This window comes from Lissotriton vulgaris, unplaced genomic scaffold (genome assembly GCF_964263255.1).
Source record: "Lissotriton vulgaris unplaced genomic scaffold, aLisVul1.2 SCAFFOLD_972, whole genome shotgun sequence".
Taxonomy (NCBI): domain Eukaryota; kingdom Metazoa; phylum Chordata; class Amphibia; order Caudata; family Salamandridae; genus Lissotriton; species Lissotriton vulgaris.
The window spans coordinates 551,529-566,099 of record NW_028254165.1 but is presented as its reverse complement, the minus strand read 5'-3'; the positions used below and the strand labels follow the sequence as shown (position 1 = coordinate 566,099).

The 14,571-nt window shown below is 44.3% G+C and overlaps 1 protein-coding gene across 1 annotated transcript in view; it reads right to left on the bottom strand.

The window, feature by feature from the left end:
• AP2B1 (adaptor related protein complex 2 subunit beta 1) overlaps positions 1–14,571 on the bottom strand; it is a gene marked incomplete at its 3' end in the record, with an annotated part of 476,528 nt that overhangs the window by 256,338 nt on the left and 205,619 nt on the right. Inside the window, exon 4 of the mRNA XM_086951572.1 lies at positions 1,387–1,522. Within this exon, the coding sequence (XP_086807698.1) occupies positions 1,387–1,522 (136 nt within the window). The remainder of the gene's footprint in view (positions 1–1,386; positions 1,523–14,571) is intronic.

Genomic DNA, 14,571 nt, shown 5'->3' with positions numbered 1-14,571 from the left:
AGAAGGATAAATCATAGTCTTGTGCATGCTTGTTAGCCCCTAGAAATGTAAAGTTCTGATTCAAGGTCAAATTTGGCATTCCAACATAGACTCCGTACCCCAATACATGTAACAGCAGGAGTAAATTATCTACTCGGAGTCCTTGCACCATTCAATCATCTAATTAAGTGTAGACATGCATCCCATTCCGGTATGAATGTGTAACTATTACTGTTCCATCTTTGACAAACACCCTGTAACTAGCACCTCTTTTGACTTTTGTGACTTTCCTTAAAAGTCAAAAAAATTCCTTGATAAGCTATTACGGACTGGACCTGCTGGACGATGCCATGAGATCTCCAGCTGTCATTGATACAGAAACCGGTACATCCCTTGGGCAGGGTGGTCAATCACCATAACTATAACTCGCTTTCAATGTCGACAGGATGGTGTTTTAATATGTCACATGGTATTCTTCATTAATTGCACTGCCTTTTCTATATGGAATAACTGCTGCCTATATAGCAATGTACTGTGTAGTTGTTCTCCATGCGATGGTTGTTGCTTTTGACAATGTGTTTGTTATGATAAACTATAAAAATAAAAGACATTTAAACAAAAAGAAATTCTACAACAGCCTCTGAGGTACCACATTGGAGAAGGAGCAGAACCTCATCAGCGCCTCCTTCGATGTAGCACTTCTAGCAGAAGCCAATACTCTTTGTACTGCTCGATTTGTGAGGGTTAGTTCATGTAAAACTGCTGCAGTCTCCATAGCGCCTAATAGAACGTCATGTGTATAACTGATGAGAGGATCTTGCTGTGGATGTTTTCTGTTAAGTGGGTACAGGAGATATGTGTTTCTGTTGCAGAGACTTCACTACCTTAACCTACATTTGGAAGAACACTGGTGGAGGCGAAGAGCAGGCATACAGGCTCATACTGGAGTCTTTTTCGAAAATGAAATAATAATCTGGCCGTGCCTACAGTGTAGCCAAATCCCAACTAGTTGGCAAGGAGGGACAGCAAGTGATACAAAAACCACTCTGAAAGCAAGGGCAGCACCACTTCACACAAAAAAGCTATCAATGCAGTTCAAGTGTTTAATTACTGGACTGCCAGGTCCAATTCCAATAGTTTCCCACGCCTCATGTGCCCCACCAGGGCTTGCCCCTGTACAGCGCTCTGTTGCTAGCCAGCTAAATTCAGCTTCGGAAAAACCGAAACATATACAGATTATGAGCACACATGTCCCAGTGGTATTTAGAGCTTTGTAAGATGGCCATACTGAGCCTAAGATGGCCATACTGAGCCTTACCCTTTGATCATACACATATCATCATTCTTCCGCAGGATATAAAGGGGCCAGTAAATGCATGGGCTATGACAAACACTGGCTATAATTACCTTGACAAAACTGTTGACCGCCATGATGGCCATGTCTGGTTGGCTTTTGGCATAGTTCATCAGGTAGAGATATACTAGTTTTTTCAGCTCCAAGTTATCAGTCTGCATGCAGTTGACCACATCTGGAAACAGGGAGCTTCAAGAGGAAAGAGTGAAAGAAAGTGTTTTAAAGATGATCTGATGCAATTTTAAAAAACCTGTTGTGTCAGTCTTGCAAATGTAATAGTAGCCTGTTGTACCATCAAAATGAAACCAAACATTAATACGGTTTACTCCTAGAATTTCATCAGCACATATAAGAGCATCAGACTAGATTCTATTATTACATTGCATAATTATTCAGCTGTCTCAAAGTGAAAAGCAATATTTCAATTAAACTCCATAAAAATGCAGCCATCATTCTCGAAAATACAAACAACTGAGAAAAGATCATTAGGAACTCATAAAATAATACTATGCGCTACTCAACAGTCTCAACTAAACAAGGAAAAGCTTTTGACCAGAATAGACTATACAGCATAACTGTACCTTACTTTCAACCATTTAAAAACAAACTGCAAAGATGGATAAGTCTGTGAACAGGCAGTGAAGTAACAATTTAATGTTTGTGGTCGTTCCAGAGTATATGTAAAAGGAGCTCTAAAAAGAACTTCAGTCTCCAGATTTATCAGAAGGGATCACCAACCCTTATCCAAATGTATTACTTTGAAGTGAAGTCTCGTGATACCTTCTGAGAATAAGTGCCTAACTCCTACTTTTCTAACAAAAAAAGAGAAGCGTTACATCAACACAAAATCAAAAAAAGATATGGTTCATAGTGCAAAAGAGTTCGATATAAGACACATTCTCAGACACATAGGAGTAAAAAGAGTGGAAGTTTTACTCCTTAAACAACAGAACCCCGATTGATGGAAATGCTTGAATAAATGTGAATCACTGGTGACTGAACAGATGCATTTTATTCAGCAGTTATTCTCAGGTCTGAGCAACATAAACTCGGAAGGATAATTGCTTGCTGGCTCAAATGGACAATGCAGCCGAACAGCTAGAAATCCTATTAATGAGAACACATGCACCCCGAGACCGGCGCGTTATTTTTGCTCTACTTAGACATTCAAACTGATCGTATACAACAGAAGTTAGGACAGCCTCTCAGGAAGTTAACAGAGGTACACGAGATGGGCGGCTAGGAAACATGGAAAATTGGTCACTCAGCACATCTATGGCATGTCCCAGTGGCATGGTCTGTGAATAAAGAAAAGCAGTGTCCAAAATAACCGAGCTTGCATGGGTTAGGAAGGTCAGTGTCACTGATCTGAGCAGTAACAGAAAGATCTCAATAGATTCGCACACTTCTCAATTCAGTGAGGAGGGCTCTACCAATCACAGGAGTCAGATCATTGATAATAAAGTTTAAAAAAGCTATCAGCGAGATTGCTAGCCGAAAATATCTCAAAATCATATGTTAGAAGGCACTCTTGACCCTCTACATAAACAGTTCACCATGTATGGTAGCACCTACTTTTTATTTAAAAACATGATTACACCTGTATTTAAACTTCATTTGTCCCTTCATAGTCCCACTGTTTGCATTACTTTATGTTAACTGTGGAGCTTTGATTTCTTAGATACTTCTAGTGTGGACATCATGTATGACTATTAATAATAATATGTCAAAATCAAAAAAGACTAGCTATGTTTAGGGGAAGTGGAGGGCTCAATGAAGTATGCGTGCCGGCAAACCGATTGGTTTGTTCAAGAAGCCCTCACCCACCAACCTAGTTGGTGGCATGCTTCACCATCGGGCCCACCACAGTGACACAGAGTGTGTCCCGGGTGTGCTTCGACGCCAGTTTACTGCGGAGCTGGTATGTTCGCTAAGTGTGCAGTGTAGTGAGTGAGAAAGTGAAAGTTAAAAAGCTATACAGTGGGTCCCAGTACCCGAGGGTAAATGGATAAACTTTAATTACTGGGCCACTGTTAGCTGCTAAAAGGCAATCGGACGTGTTGGAGTATGGATTAAGACCTCCAGCGTCCTCTGTGGTCACATGTTTCAGCCAGGCCTTTTTTAATTTAAAACTGGCTTTCCTCAGGACCAAGTGAGTATGTGAAAAAGTCAGATTTAAATAAAAATACGAAATTATAGTGATTGTGTTATTTTGTTGGCTATGTGTCGCACTCCCTAAGGTGCGTTTATATGTTAGAGGGGGATTCCCTCTGGCTTTACTACACATAACATAAATAGGACATAGACAGACGTACAGGGTGGAGTCATATTAGCATGATATGATAATTTCCACATCATTTAGCCGACTTATAAGGTGAGTGATCGACCTACATGCGGCTATGGTGTGGTCATGTCAGAGGCATGACCTGCGTGGGTTTTATCTTAAAACCGGTTGTAGTGGTGAGCTAAAACAGCAGACATTAGCATGGTGAGGTACAGGTAAGTAAAGTATATTATCCTCACACAGGCTATTTGCTGTTAAATGCTTCCTAGGGTCACCTGGCAGAGAAAGAGACCCTGAAAAGAGGTAGTGAAAGTAATTGTTTACATCCGACCTGTAGGGAAAAAGATATCGACAGCTTACCCCAGTTGTAGCAGTAGTGTGCTGGCGTTACTCACGGAATTGCCGGTCTAGATCCTCCTTGGACCTGTCGTCCTTCTGCGTTGCCCGGAATGAGAGAAGGAGGCCCGTGGATCGAGTTTTAATAGCCCCGCTTATTGTTATCACCGGGGTAGAGGTGAAAATAGAAGGAGGGATGCACTCGCGCTAGATGCCATGTCATTGCCGCAGGGGGGTTGCTCAAAGGAGCAGTGTTTATCGCGCATGCGCACGTTAGAGATCGGAGGGCAAAGGAGTGCCTCCAAGTCTGCGCATGTGCGTAGAAGTAATGCGTCTATTGTTTAGCGAGCTTGGGCATGGGCCCAGGCCTGGTGGAACGCTATTGTTGGCTGAGGGGAGAAAAAACTGTTCATATTAGTGGAAGTCGGTTGTTCCAAAAGACAACATTATACTGGAACACTACAGTGCGTTATACTGAAGTACATCAATGTGTCTACAGGGGGTTAGGGTGCAATTGTAATATAACAGAGTTTTGGTCGGTTTAGGCTAGGTTTCACTGTGAGGGGAGTAGAGGAATTCAGATTTGGACACATGACAACGATTTTTCAGAGGTTTAGGGAGTTCCACGGTATTGAGTCGTTCAGGCCCACCATGTGGGTAGAAAGCCTGTATATCCAGCGTTGTTCTTTCTGGAGAAGGAATTTTTCATTGTTTTCTGTTGTGTCAAACTGTTCAATGACAGTCCATGTGAAGTCATTAGGGGTGTGGTTGTGTGATAAGAAGATGTCCGTCAGTTTACTTATAGTTTTGCCACACCGGATGGTGCTCCTGTGTTCTGTCATTCTAGTTCTGACTTTTCGGGTAGTCATCCCGATGTACCGCAGGCCGCATCTGCAGGTTATGAGGTATACCAGGTTGGACGAGTTGCAGTTTGTGAACTGTCGTTGTGTCCATGTTTTTCCTGGTTCCAAATTGAGGGTTTTTGATGATACTGATAGATGGCATACGCTGCAATTATTACATGGTTGGTGGCCTGTGAGTTTCGGTAAGCCCCAGGCGTTAAGATTTGTGTTGTCGGCCGGGGCGGTGTTGGGTCTGGGTCTTGTGTGGACAAGCTGGTCTTTTAGGTTCTTTGCTCTTTTATAAGCAAACCGTGGTTTCTCCCAATTTCTGGTGCCAGAGTTAATGATCTTCCAGTTTCTTTTGATAATGTTGGAAACTTGGTTCAATGCTGTGTTGTACGTTGTCACACAGGTGAGGGTGGGTTCCTCAGGGGGGTTTTCGATGGTTTCAAGCAGTGCCTCCCTATTTTGGTTTCGTGCTCTTTACACGTGGTTTTGATGATCCTGGCGGGATACCCTCTGTCCTCCAGTTTGTGGACTAGGGCGATGGATTGTTATTTGTAGTCCTGGGTGATACTGCAGTTGCGTCTGAAGCGCAAAAATTGCCCGTAGGGGAGGTTTTCCCTTAAGGGTCTTGGGTGGAAACTCTCAAATCTGAGGAGGGAGTTCCTTGCTGTAGGTTTGTAAAAAGTAGTAGTTGTTAAGCAGTCTTGGTCTGCTTTTATGTTGAGGTCCAAGAAAGTCAGTTCAGTTGGGCTGCTGGTACTTGTGAAGCGTAAGTAGTTGTCCCGACTGTTGATCCAGAGGAGGAAGTTTTCCAATGCTTCCTGGTTGTCCTACCAGATGACGAAGATATCGTCGATGTAGCGACGCCATGTTTTTATGTTTGTTGAGAATGGGTTGGTAGGCGTTTCTATGTGGGTCTTTTCGAAATGGGCGACAGAGACCTGCCACGCTTGGGGCAAAAACACTGCCCATGGAAGTCCCGTTGGTTTGCAGATAGAATTTGCCTTCATATTCAAAGTAGTTGTCTTTTAGCGCGAGGGTGGCGCAGTCCATAATGAAGCTTCGGGGGGTATGGTAGTCCCAGGTGTTTTCCATTAGGACATCATGCAGGACTTCCAATGTGGCGTCTTGTGGTAGGCATGTATATAAACTCTTGATTTTAAGTCAGACAAGGAGTTGGGTAACTGGATTGAAGCTTGTGTCCTTGATGATGTTAAGGAGATGTTTGGTACCTTTTACATATGATGGTATCTTTTGAACCAGGGGGTTGAGAAAGAAGTCACAGAATCGTGACAGTGGTCCTAGGAGCGATTGGATCCCTGACACAATAGGCCTACCCGGTGGGGGGGTGATGCCTTTGTGTACTTTAGGAACTGTGTAGAAGTACGGGGTTCTTGCATTTTTGGTACATAGGTAGTCAGCTTCTTGTTTTGAGATGTGCTCTGCATCGCTGGCATTTTTGACCAGGGTATTTATGGTGTTGCGTAGCTCATCGGTCGGGTCTTTTTTGAGACATTTATAGTTCCTAGTGTCGCTCAGGAATCTACGGCACTCTTTATCGTAGTCCGTTCTGTCCATCAGGACGATACCACCACCTTTGTCCGCTGGCTTGATGATGAGAGATGGGTCATTCTGTAAGCGTTTGATCGTCTCGCGTTCGTGGTAGGACAGGTTATTATTGAATGTATTTTTATGTTGGAGCTTTTCTACATCAGTGTATACTGCCTGTTCAAAGGTAGAGATTTCCACTGGAATACTGACTGGTGGTGGAATGAAGTTGGACTTTAGTCTGAGGCCTGTCTCGTTGGGAGTCTCATCGTGAGTGTTGCCTGTGTTCTCCTTCTTTTCAAAGAAAGTTTTTAACTTCAGCTTCCTGAAAAACTCGGCTAGTTCTACATGTAGCTTGAAGGTATCCAGTCTGGTTGTGGGGACGAAGGAGAGACCTTTATTTAGGACTTCCGTCTCTTCATTGGTGAGCTGTGTGCTTGAGATGTTGAAGACTAATGGGCTGGTGGTTCGGGAGGATGCTATTTGCTCAGTCCCGCCTGTTCCCTGGATTTGTTCCTTGTGTTGGAGCTCACTGGTTCCTCTTCCGGTGCCCATTGGACCTGTGCGGTGTTCCTTCTCTTTCCGCGTGGTCTTCGGCCCGGTGATAAAAAAGGATACCTCTGGTTTTGGTTGCCTTGGTAGAAGGGCATGTGCCCTGGTGCATAGAGCGGGGGGTAACCGAAGTATGGAGGTTGCATTGGTCCAAAAAGTTGTGATTCTGTGGGGGTCCCTGCCATGGTTGTTGCCAATGTTGTCCACGCCGTCCCCTGCCTCTAGATTAGTTGGTTACTGTGCTAGAGTTGCTAGAGATGGAGCTGTTGTCCCTGGAGCTTTCAGGTCTTTTCTGGGAGCAGTGTAGTCATCGTCTGCATAGGGGTAGGTTTTTGAATAGCTGAATCTTTTCAGGTCCTATTCGAATTTCTTTACCTTTGTCTGGGTTAGATATTCTTTGTACTCGGCCACCTCTCGGTTCTGGTCGTCTAGTTTCTTCTTGAAACCCGTGAGTGTGGTTTTAAAGTGGGTTTCTGTTGCTTGTATCTCAATCATTATGGCATCAGATAGAGGTTTGGCTGTTTTTATGATGAGTACTAGCCAGTCCCTGGTACAATGCCAGGCGTTCTGGGCCCAGTCTTTTCTAAAAGTGGCATCATCCAGAAATATCCTTGGGGCGTTGGTCACTAGGAGTCCTTTGGGTGCCGTGTTGGTACGCAAGTATTGTGCCAGAATTACACCCTGTAATATGGTCCGTATCCTATTCCTCTTTTTCCCAGTCAGTGTGTCCCAGTCTGTAGTTTGCGCTATTGTGGTGGAGATATTGAAATCTGCCAGGAGGGATGGGTCAGATAGGATTTCAATGACATCATCTTCAGTGAAAGTGAGGCCGATGTTTTCTGCCATCTTTGGATGTGGGTATGCAACTCTCGCAGCTGTGCGCTGCCTAATATCGCCGAATCAAAGTAGAGAGAGAGGACTAGATGAGCTAGTCCGAATCCCCAGGATTATATGTCAAAATCAAAAAGTACTAGCTATGTTTAGGGTAAGGGGGGGGACTCAATGAAGTACGCGTGCCGGCAAACCGATTGGTTTGTTCAAGAAGCCCTCACCCACCAACCTAGTTGGTGGCAGGCTTCATCATCGGGCCCACCACAGTGACACCGAGTGTGTCCCAGGTGTGCTTCGACGCCAGTTTACTGCGGAGCTGGTATGTTCGCTGAGTGTGCAGTGTAGTGAGTGAGAAAGTGAAAGTTAAAAAGCTATACCGTGAGTCCCAGTACCCGAGGGTAAATGGATAAACTTTAATTACTGGGCCCCTGTTAGCTGCTAAAAGGCAATCGGACACTACGTAGAGTCTTTTCAATCTTTGTCTATTCAAAGACTAAAAGGCTGTATGAAAAAAGATGAAATGAGTTGCATAATAAAGGATAGATAATTCACATTCAATACTTATTCAATACTTAGGGCGATTGGCAATGCGGGAGATGGAGATAATACAGCATTTACCAGATTATTATGAAAGAAGAACCAACAGCATGGATACAAGAGGGAAACTATTGCGAACACGTTTCAAGTCATCTTTTGATTCAGCCCGTACAGCCAGCTGGCAGGAGTGTGCAAGTATAATATTACATAGACATTCTACATTTAGGCATTCAACGCGCCATGCAGACTTTCACAGGGCGCTTTTACAAAAAAAATGCATATTTTTGTCAACTTACCAAACAAATGCTTTCTTTGGTGAAAGCGCCCCATACCGCACTTTCACTTTAATAGAGGCCGTCAACCTTTCTTTAGACACAAACTCATGTAAAGAAAGGGGCGTGACTTCTGTGAAAGCGCAGCATGGGGGCTTGTAAACAACAAGCATTTATAATGCAATAGGTCAGCATTTTAAACTTTGGCCTATTGGTATTGTAAAAAACAATGCCTTTTATTATTGCAGGGTTTTTTAAGCACTTACAAAAAGGCATTGTCATTTACAATGCCAATAACTCAAAATCTCGCAATTGCGAGACCTATTTCATTGCAAATGCTTGTTTCAATTGTTGTTTTTGTTTTCCGCGCATTACTCATTCTTATGGGAGTTGTCATGTCTGTCATATATAAAAATGTATGCCCAGCAATGACGCTTGGGGGCCGAGCATATGGGCAAAAGTTGAGGCCACTGTGATATCCTGTATTAACAACCTGTTAGGTATCGTGATTCTTTTTCTTGCATTGCTTCGTGACCCTATGGGAAAACATGGCATGTGATGCTTGTGCAATTTTGAATAAATTACAAGTTGAAAATAAAAAAAACGGTTAAAATTGAAATGCATATGTTTTTTTAAATCGAAATGTATATGTTTGTGCGGTCGTAAACACAGTACCGACCACCGTAATCCCTTGAAGAACTGGCAGGGCTCCACTAAACGTTTAATAATAATAGTAGAACAAAAACAACGTCAAACCAAAGTTTCAGTAAGAACGCGGGCATTAGGTTCTGCGGTCTGCAGAGCCATCAAGCGGTGGACGTAGGAGTTGCAGTACTACACCAAGTGAACACATTAATTTGTTGAAAGTATTGCGCCGAGCGGCGCCAGACAACTCTGGATTTGCAGAACACGACATGGGGGCAATACTGACCCTTTTACATTCTAGTGACGTTTCCACATTATTTTACCATTACTCTACGTTAGTCTGGGGCAAAGTGGATGCACTGTCCAGAGTCCCGAATGAAAAATATCACACTCGTGAAGGAGATTCTTGTTGAGTCAATTTCAGAAGATTCGGTGCACGATTGGCTGCATGCTCAGTTAAACTGAGGAACTGATATGAGGCACAAGTCTGTGGAAGAACTGGAGATAGAGTTAGCTGAGAGGCAGACTGTTCCAAGATGGAGGAGCGGAGCACCCAGGAAGAGGTCAGAAAATGTGCTGGCATAGTGTGGCAAAGGGCTTGGTCGGCGCACAGGGGGTTCAAGTCAAGTCAAGTCAAAAACACTTATAAGGTCCTAAAGGCGAGACCTATTGGCTTTGCCAATGCTTATTTTCCATCTCTTCAGGTATCCTGGCCCTTTAACACATCCTATTGCCATAAGCGAGGGACTATGCACGTGGTGCTGTGTCCAATGGACCAAACCTCAATTAGGTTCTCATTGTTCTGGACAATAAAGGTGTATTCAACACCTGCATTTGTTTTCAGAGCAGTGTCAACATAATGCAAACATCTACACCTCACTCAGCTCTACCCTCCTCTTGCCTGATAAACCATGTCATATTGTCAGAAATATTACAGCAATTATATGTTCTCTTTGTGGGTTGTGATGAATTGGTTCTGGTCACAATACAAATCTTTCATATCGCAACGTTTAAAAAAAATGTTTGTTTAACTTTTTTTTACAACACAAACGGTCTATAATTATACAACATGGTGTAATAGCATATTTAGCATCATTACAGGAACTATGCATTTCAAGCGTAACTTGAAATTAAGTGAGATTACGTCTGTGCAAAGGAAATTTTACCCAAGCATAGTTGTAATGGGAGCATTGCATAATACATCTGCTGTTCGTTTGGCATTTGGTGTACCTGCTGCTTTAAATCTTCCCCCAGGACACCTATTGTAGCACAGGTGAGTGTATATTATTATATAAGTAAAACTACAAGAAGCAACGAACAATAAAACAGATAGAGGCCAGTAAAGCTATAAGTGGTTCTCTAAACTCTAGCAGGATGAGCGTGACCATCTGAGCGGGCTCTGACCCAGGCCAGGGGGGCTGGAACCCTTTCAGCTCAATGGGTGTTGCGTCCCTGCAGCCCTTAGGTCTCAGTGAGCACCAAAAGGAGCTTTTTGTGAGCTGGGTGGCTGTTTTGGAGAGTTTGAGATTCTTTGTTTGGTTTACAAGATTTTATTGAGAAAACAATATTGAATTTTTTTTTAAAATTGCAACATATGCAGGTAATTTGGTTTTCCGGAGTTTTATATAGCACAAACTAGACCTGAAGATATCAGAGCGCTTTACATGGGCACCAGTTGCGTTACAGCCGGACACATTCATTTTGTTAGGCGTGGGGAGGTTACATGATTTGCCCCGAATCACAGGTTGTGGAGTCCCTGCCAAGACTCTAACCCGGTTCCTCAGCCTTAAAGTCGACTGCTCTAGCTGTTAGGCCACATCAAAAAAAGATTATAAAAATCGGTGAATATAGGAGAATGAGCAAGGGAGGGCAATGCAAGGTGTATAGGAATACATTTTCAGAAGAAAAGAAGGGCAGGAGGAGACAGAGATGAAAGCTAATAATATATAGGATGAGCCAATTAGTAACAATATGTAGTAAACATAACTGAAGGATATTTAAAAAGATAACTGCATATAAACAAGCACTCCCACAACTAGTGCCACATCTCTTGGCCATGTACGCCTAGACAAAGGGATCCTACCCAGAGATCAATGTCTTGCCACCATAGTTGCAATACACAAGCCCGGTAAGCTGACACAAGAATGTACATCCTACAGACCAATCTCCCTACTAAATGCAGAGTCAAAATTCTCGCTAAAACGCTAGCAACTAGGATACAACCACACCTATCAACGGTAATCCATCCAGATCAGTCCGGATTTATGCCCCACCGCAACACAGCACTTAATCTCAGAAGACTATAGCAGTGGACGCAGCCATATTCTCGCTAGATGGCAAATGGCATTTGACTTAGTGGAATGGCCTTTTCTTTTCGCAGTCCTTAAATATATGAGGTTTGGACCGAAATTCTGCGCATGGATCCAATTGCTATATACTCTACCACTGGCGCAGGTAGTAGTAAACTGCCATTTATCGGCTGCATTCCCGTTGGGTGGAGGGCAAGACAAGGCTGTCCGTTATCGCCACTTCTATTTGCCATAGTGCTTGAGCCTCTAGTGGCATGGATTAGGCACAACCTTACAATACGGGGGCTGAGATGGGCCAGGGACTGGGAGGATAGTATTTCGCTTTATGCAGATTATATTTCATTGTATTTAACATCGCTAGCACGGTCCATCAATTGTCTCTTAGATATATGTAGAGCCTTTGGAAGGGTGTCAGGATACACCATCAACTGGGAAAAATCACTACTCTATGTACTGCATGGACCCCCCACTGTGGTTACCGCGTGGGTGTACACCTCAAATAGTCAAGGGCGGATTTAAGTACCTAGGGATATTTGTAACACACGATCACGTACAATTCACTGAAAGGAACCTGACCCAACCACTGACGAGATTAAAAAAAAGACGTTAAATATTGGCGCACGCTACCTTTGACGCTTCTGGGCAGAGCTGCTCTCTTTAAAATAATGGCACTCCCCAGGTTTCTAGGTTACAGAACACACCATTCCCTGTCCCCTCTACATATTTTCACAGCGGTCAATGCAGAAGTGACTACGTTACTTTGGGATGGGAAAACGGCCCGTATAGCATTACATAAACTTACTAGAAGCTGGTATGATGGCGGGATCGCCCTTCCCGACATCAAAGTATACTATTGGGCTTCCCAGCTTGTGGCTATTAACCAATGGCTCCATGTCCCCCAAGAGGACCCTGCATACCGGTTAGCTAGGCACCTTCGAGCACCATCTGGGATAATGGGCGCCCTATATAATCAAAGGGAGCAGCACAATATTACAGCTCCAACGCTGCACACAATACATATCTGTTTTGAGGCGCAATGCAAATGCTACTTACCAGTATGCATCTGTTCTTGGCACGTAGGGCTGCTGACATTCATATCTGTGCATAGATCGCCGCCTAGTGTTGGGTCCGGATGATTGCACATTGTTGTCCTGAAAGAGTCTTCGAAGTATCACAAGATAATAGCTCCTCCCCTGGACTACAGTGCGCATGGGCATCTACTCCATCCCCAGATTGTTTTTAGCCATTGCATCAAAGATGGAGTGAAACTTAGTGAATGATGACCATGCTATGAGTATATGTGAATACTGCAGCTGCTACAGGCGCCGGGGAGGAGGGCGGGCGATATGAATGTCAGCAGCCCTACATGCCAAGAACAGATGCATACTGGTAAGTAGCATTTGCAGTTCGAGGCATGTGGGTTGCTGAATTCATATCTGTGCATAGAATACATAGCAGTCCCTCCATTAGCGGCGGCCACCCGTGCCAGCTGCAGCAGTTTGGAAAAGTGTCTTGAGAACAGCCTGCCCTACAGCTGCCTGCTGTTTGGAGTGCACGTCTACACAGTAATGCTTAGTAAATGTATGTGTGGTAGACCATGTGGCTGCTCTACATATGTCCTCTAAGGGAATGTTTCCAAGGAAAGCCATAGAGGCCCCCAACTTTCTGGTGGAGTGGGCTCTTGGTGGAATGCTAAGAGTGCGTTTTGCCTTTGCATAGCAGATTTGAATACATTTCACGATCCACCTAGCAATACCAGCCTTGGAAATAGTGTTACCTTTGTGATGTGGTGCAAAGGCAACAAAAAGCTGTTTAGTTTTCCTAAAATACTTGGTCCTATCAATGTAATACATTAGGGCCCTTTTAACGTCAAGGGTGTGGAGCATCCGCTCCGCCAGTGACTCTGGATTCTGAAAGAAAACCGGCAACTCAATGGTTTGGTTGATGTGGAACTGAGACACAACCTTGGGTAAAAATTTAGGGTTTGTGCGGAGCACTACCCTATTAGCATGAACTTGGAAGAAAGGCTCTTGGATTGGGAGGGCTTGCAGTTCACTAACCCTCCGTAGCGATGTAATTGCTACAAGGAAAGCCACTTTCCATGTCAAGAATTGAACCTCGCAGGAATGTAGTGGCTCAAAGGGAGGACCCATCAGTCTTGTAAGAACCACATTGAGGTTCCATTCAGGAGCTGGTGGAGTCCGTGGCGGAATGACTCTTTTGAGGCCTTCCAGAAATGCTTTGATGGCAGGCACCTTGAAAAGTGAAAGGTGCTGTCTATTTTGGAGGTATGCGGCCATCGCAGACAGGTGAATGCGAATGGAAGTATATGCCAGATTACACTTGTATAGATGGAACAGGTAACAGATGATGTTCTGAATAGAAGCATCTAGTGGATTAATGTTGTGGATTGCGCAATAGATGACAAACCGCTTCCATTTCGCCGCATAACAGGCTCTAGTAGTGGGCTTCCTAGCCTCCCGAATGATGTCCATGCAATTGGGAGGAAGGTTGAGGTAGCCAAACTCTAGGACTTCAGGAGCCAGATCGCCAGGTTGAGCTGTTGCGAATCTGGGTGCTGAATGTCGCCATGGCTCTGCGTCAGAAGGCTGGGCGTGAGATGGAGCCTTTGATGCGGTACCACGGAGAGTTCCAGAAACGTGGTGTACCATGGTTGGCGAGCCCACGTTGGAGCAACTAGGATGAGAGTCATCGAGTGCTGCCTGAGCTTGCGCGCCACCAGCGGTATCAGAGGTGCTGGGGGAAAAGCGTACGCAAATCTGCCTGACCAGTTCATCCACATTGCATTGCCCTGTGATTGCGGGTGTGGGAACCTGGCGGCGAAGCTTTGGCATTTTGCGTTCTTCCTTGTGGCGAACAGGTCGATCTCTGGATGACCCCACCTTTGGAAGTACGGTTGGAGTACTGATGGATGTATCTCCCACTCGTGCATTTGGTGGCTGTGCCTGCTGAGCAGGTCCGCCATTTGATTGTCCTTGCCTGGGAGATGTTCTGCCATGAGGAAAATGTTCCTCTGAATGGCCCACTTCCACATGCTCTGAGCCAGATGAGACAG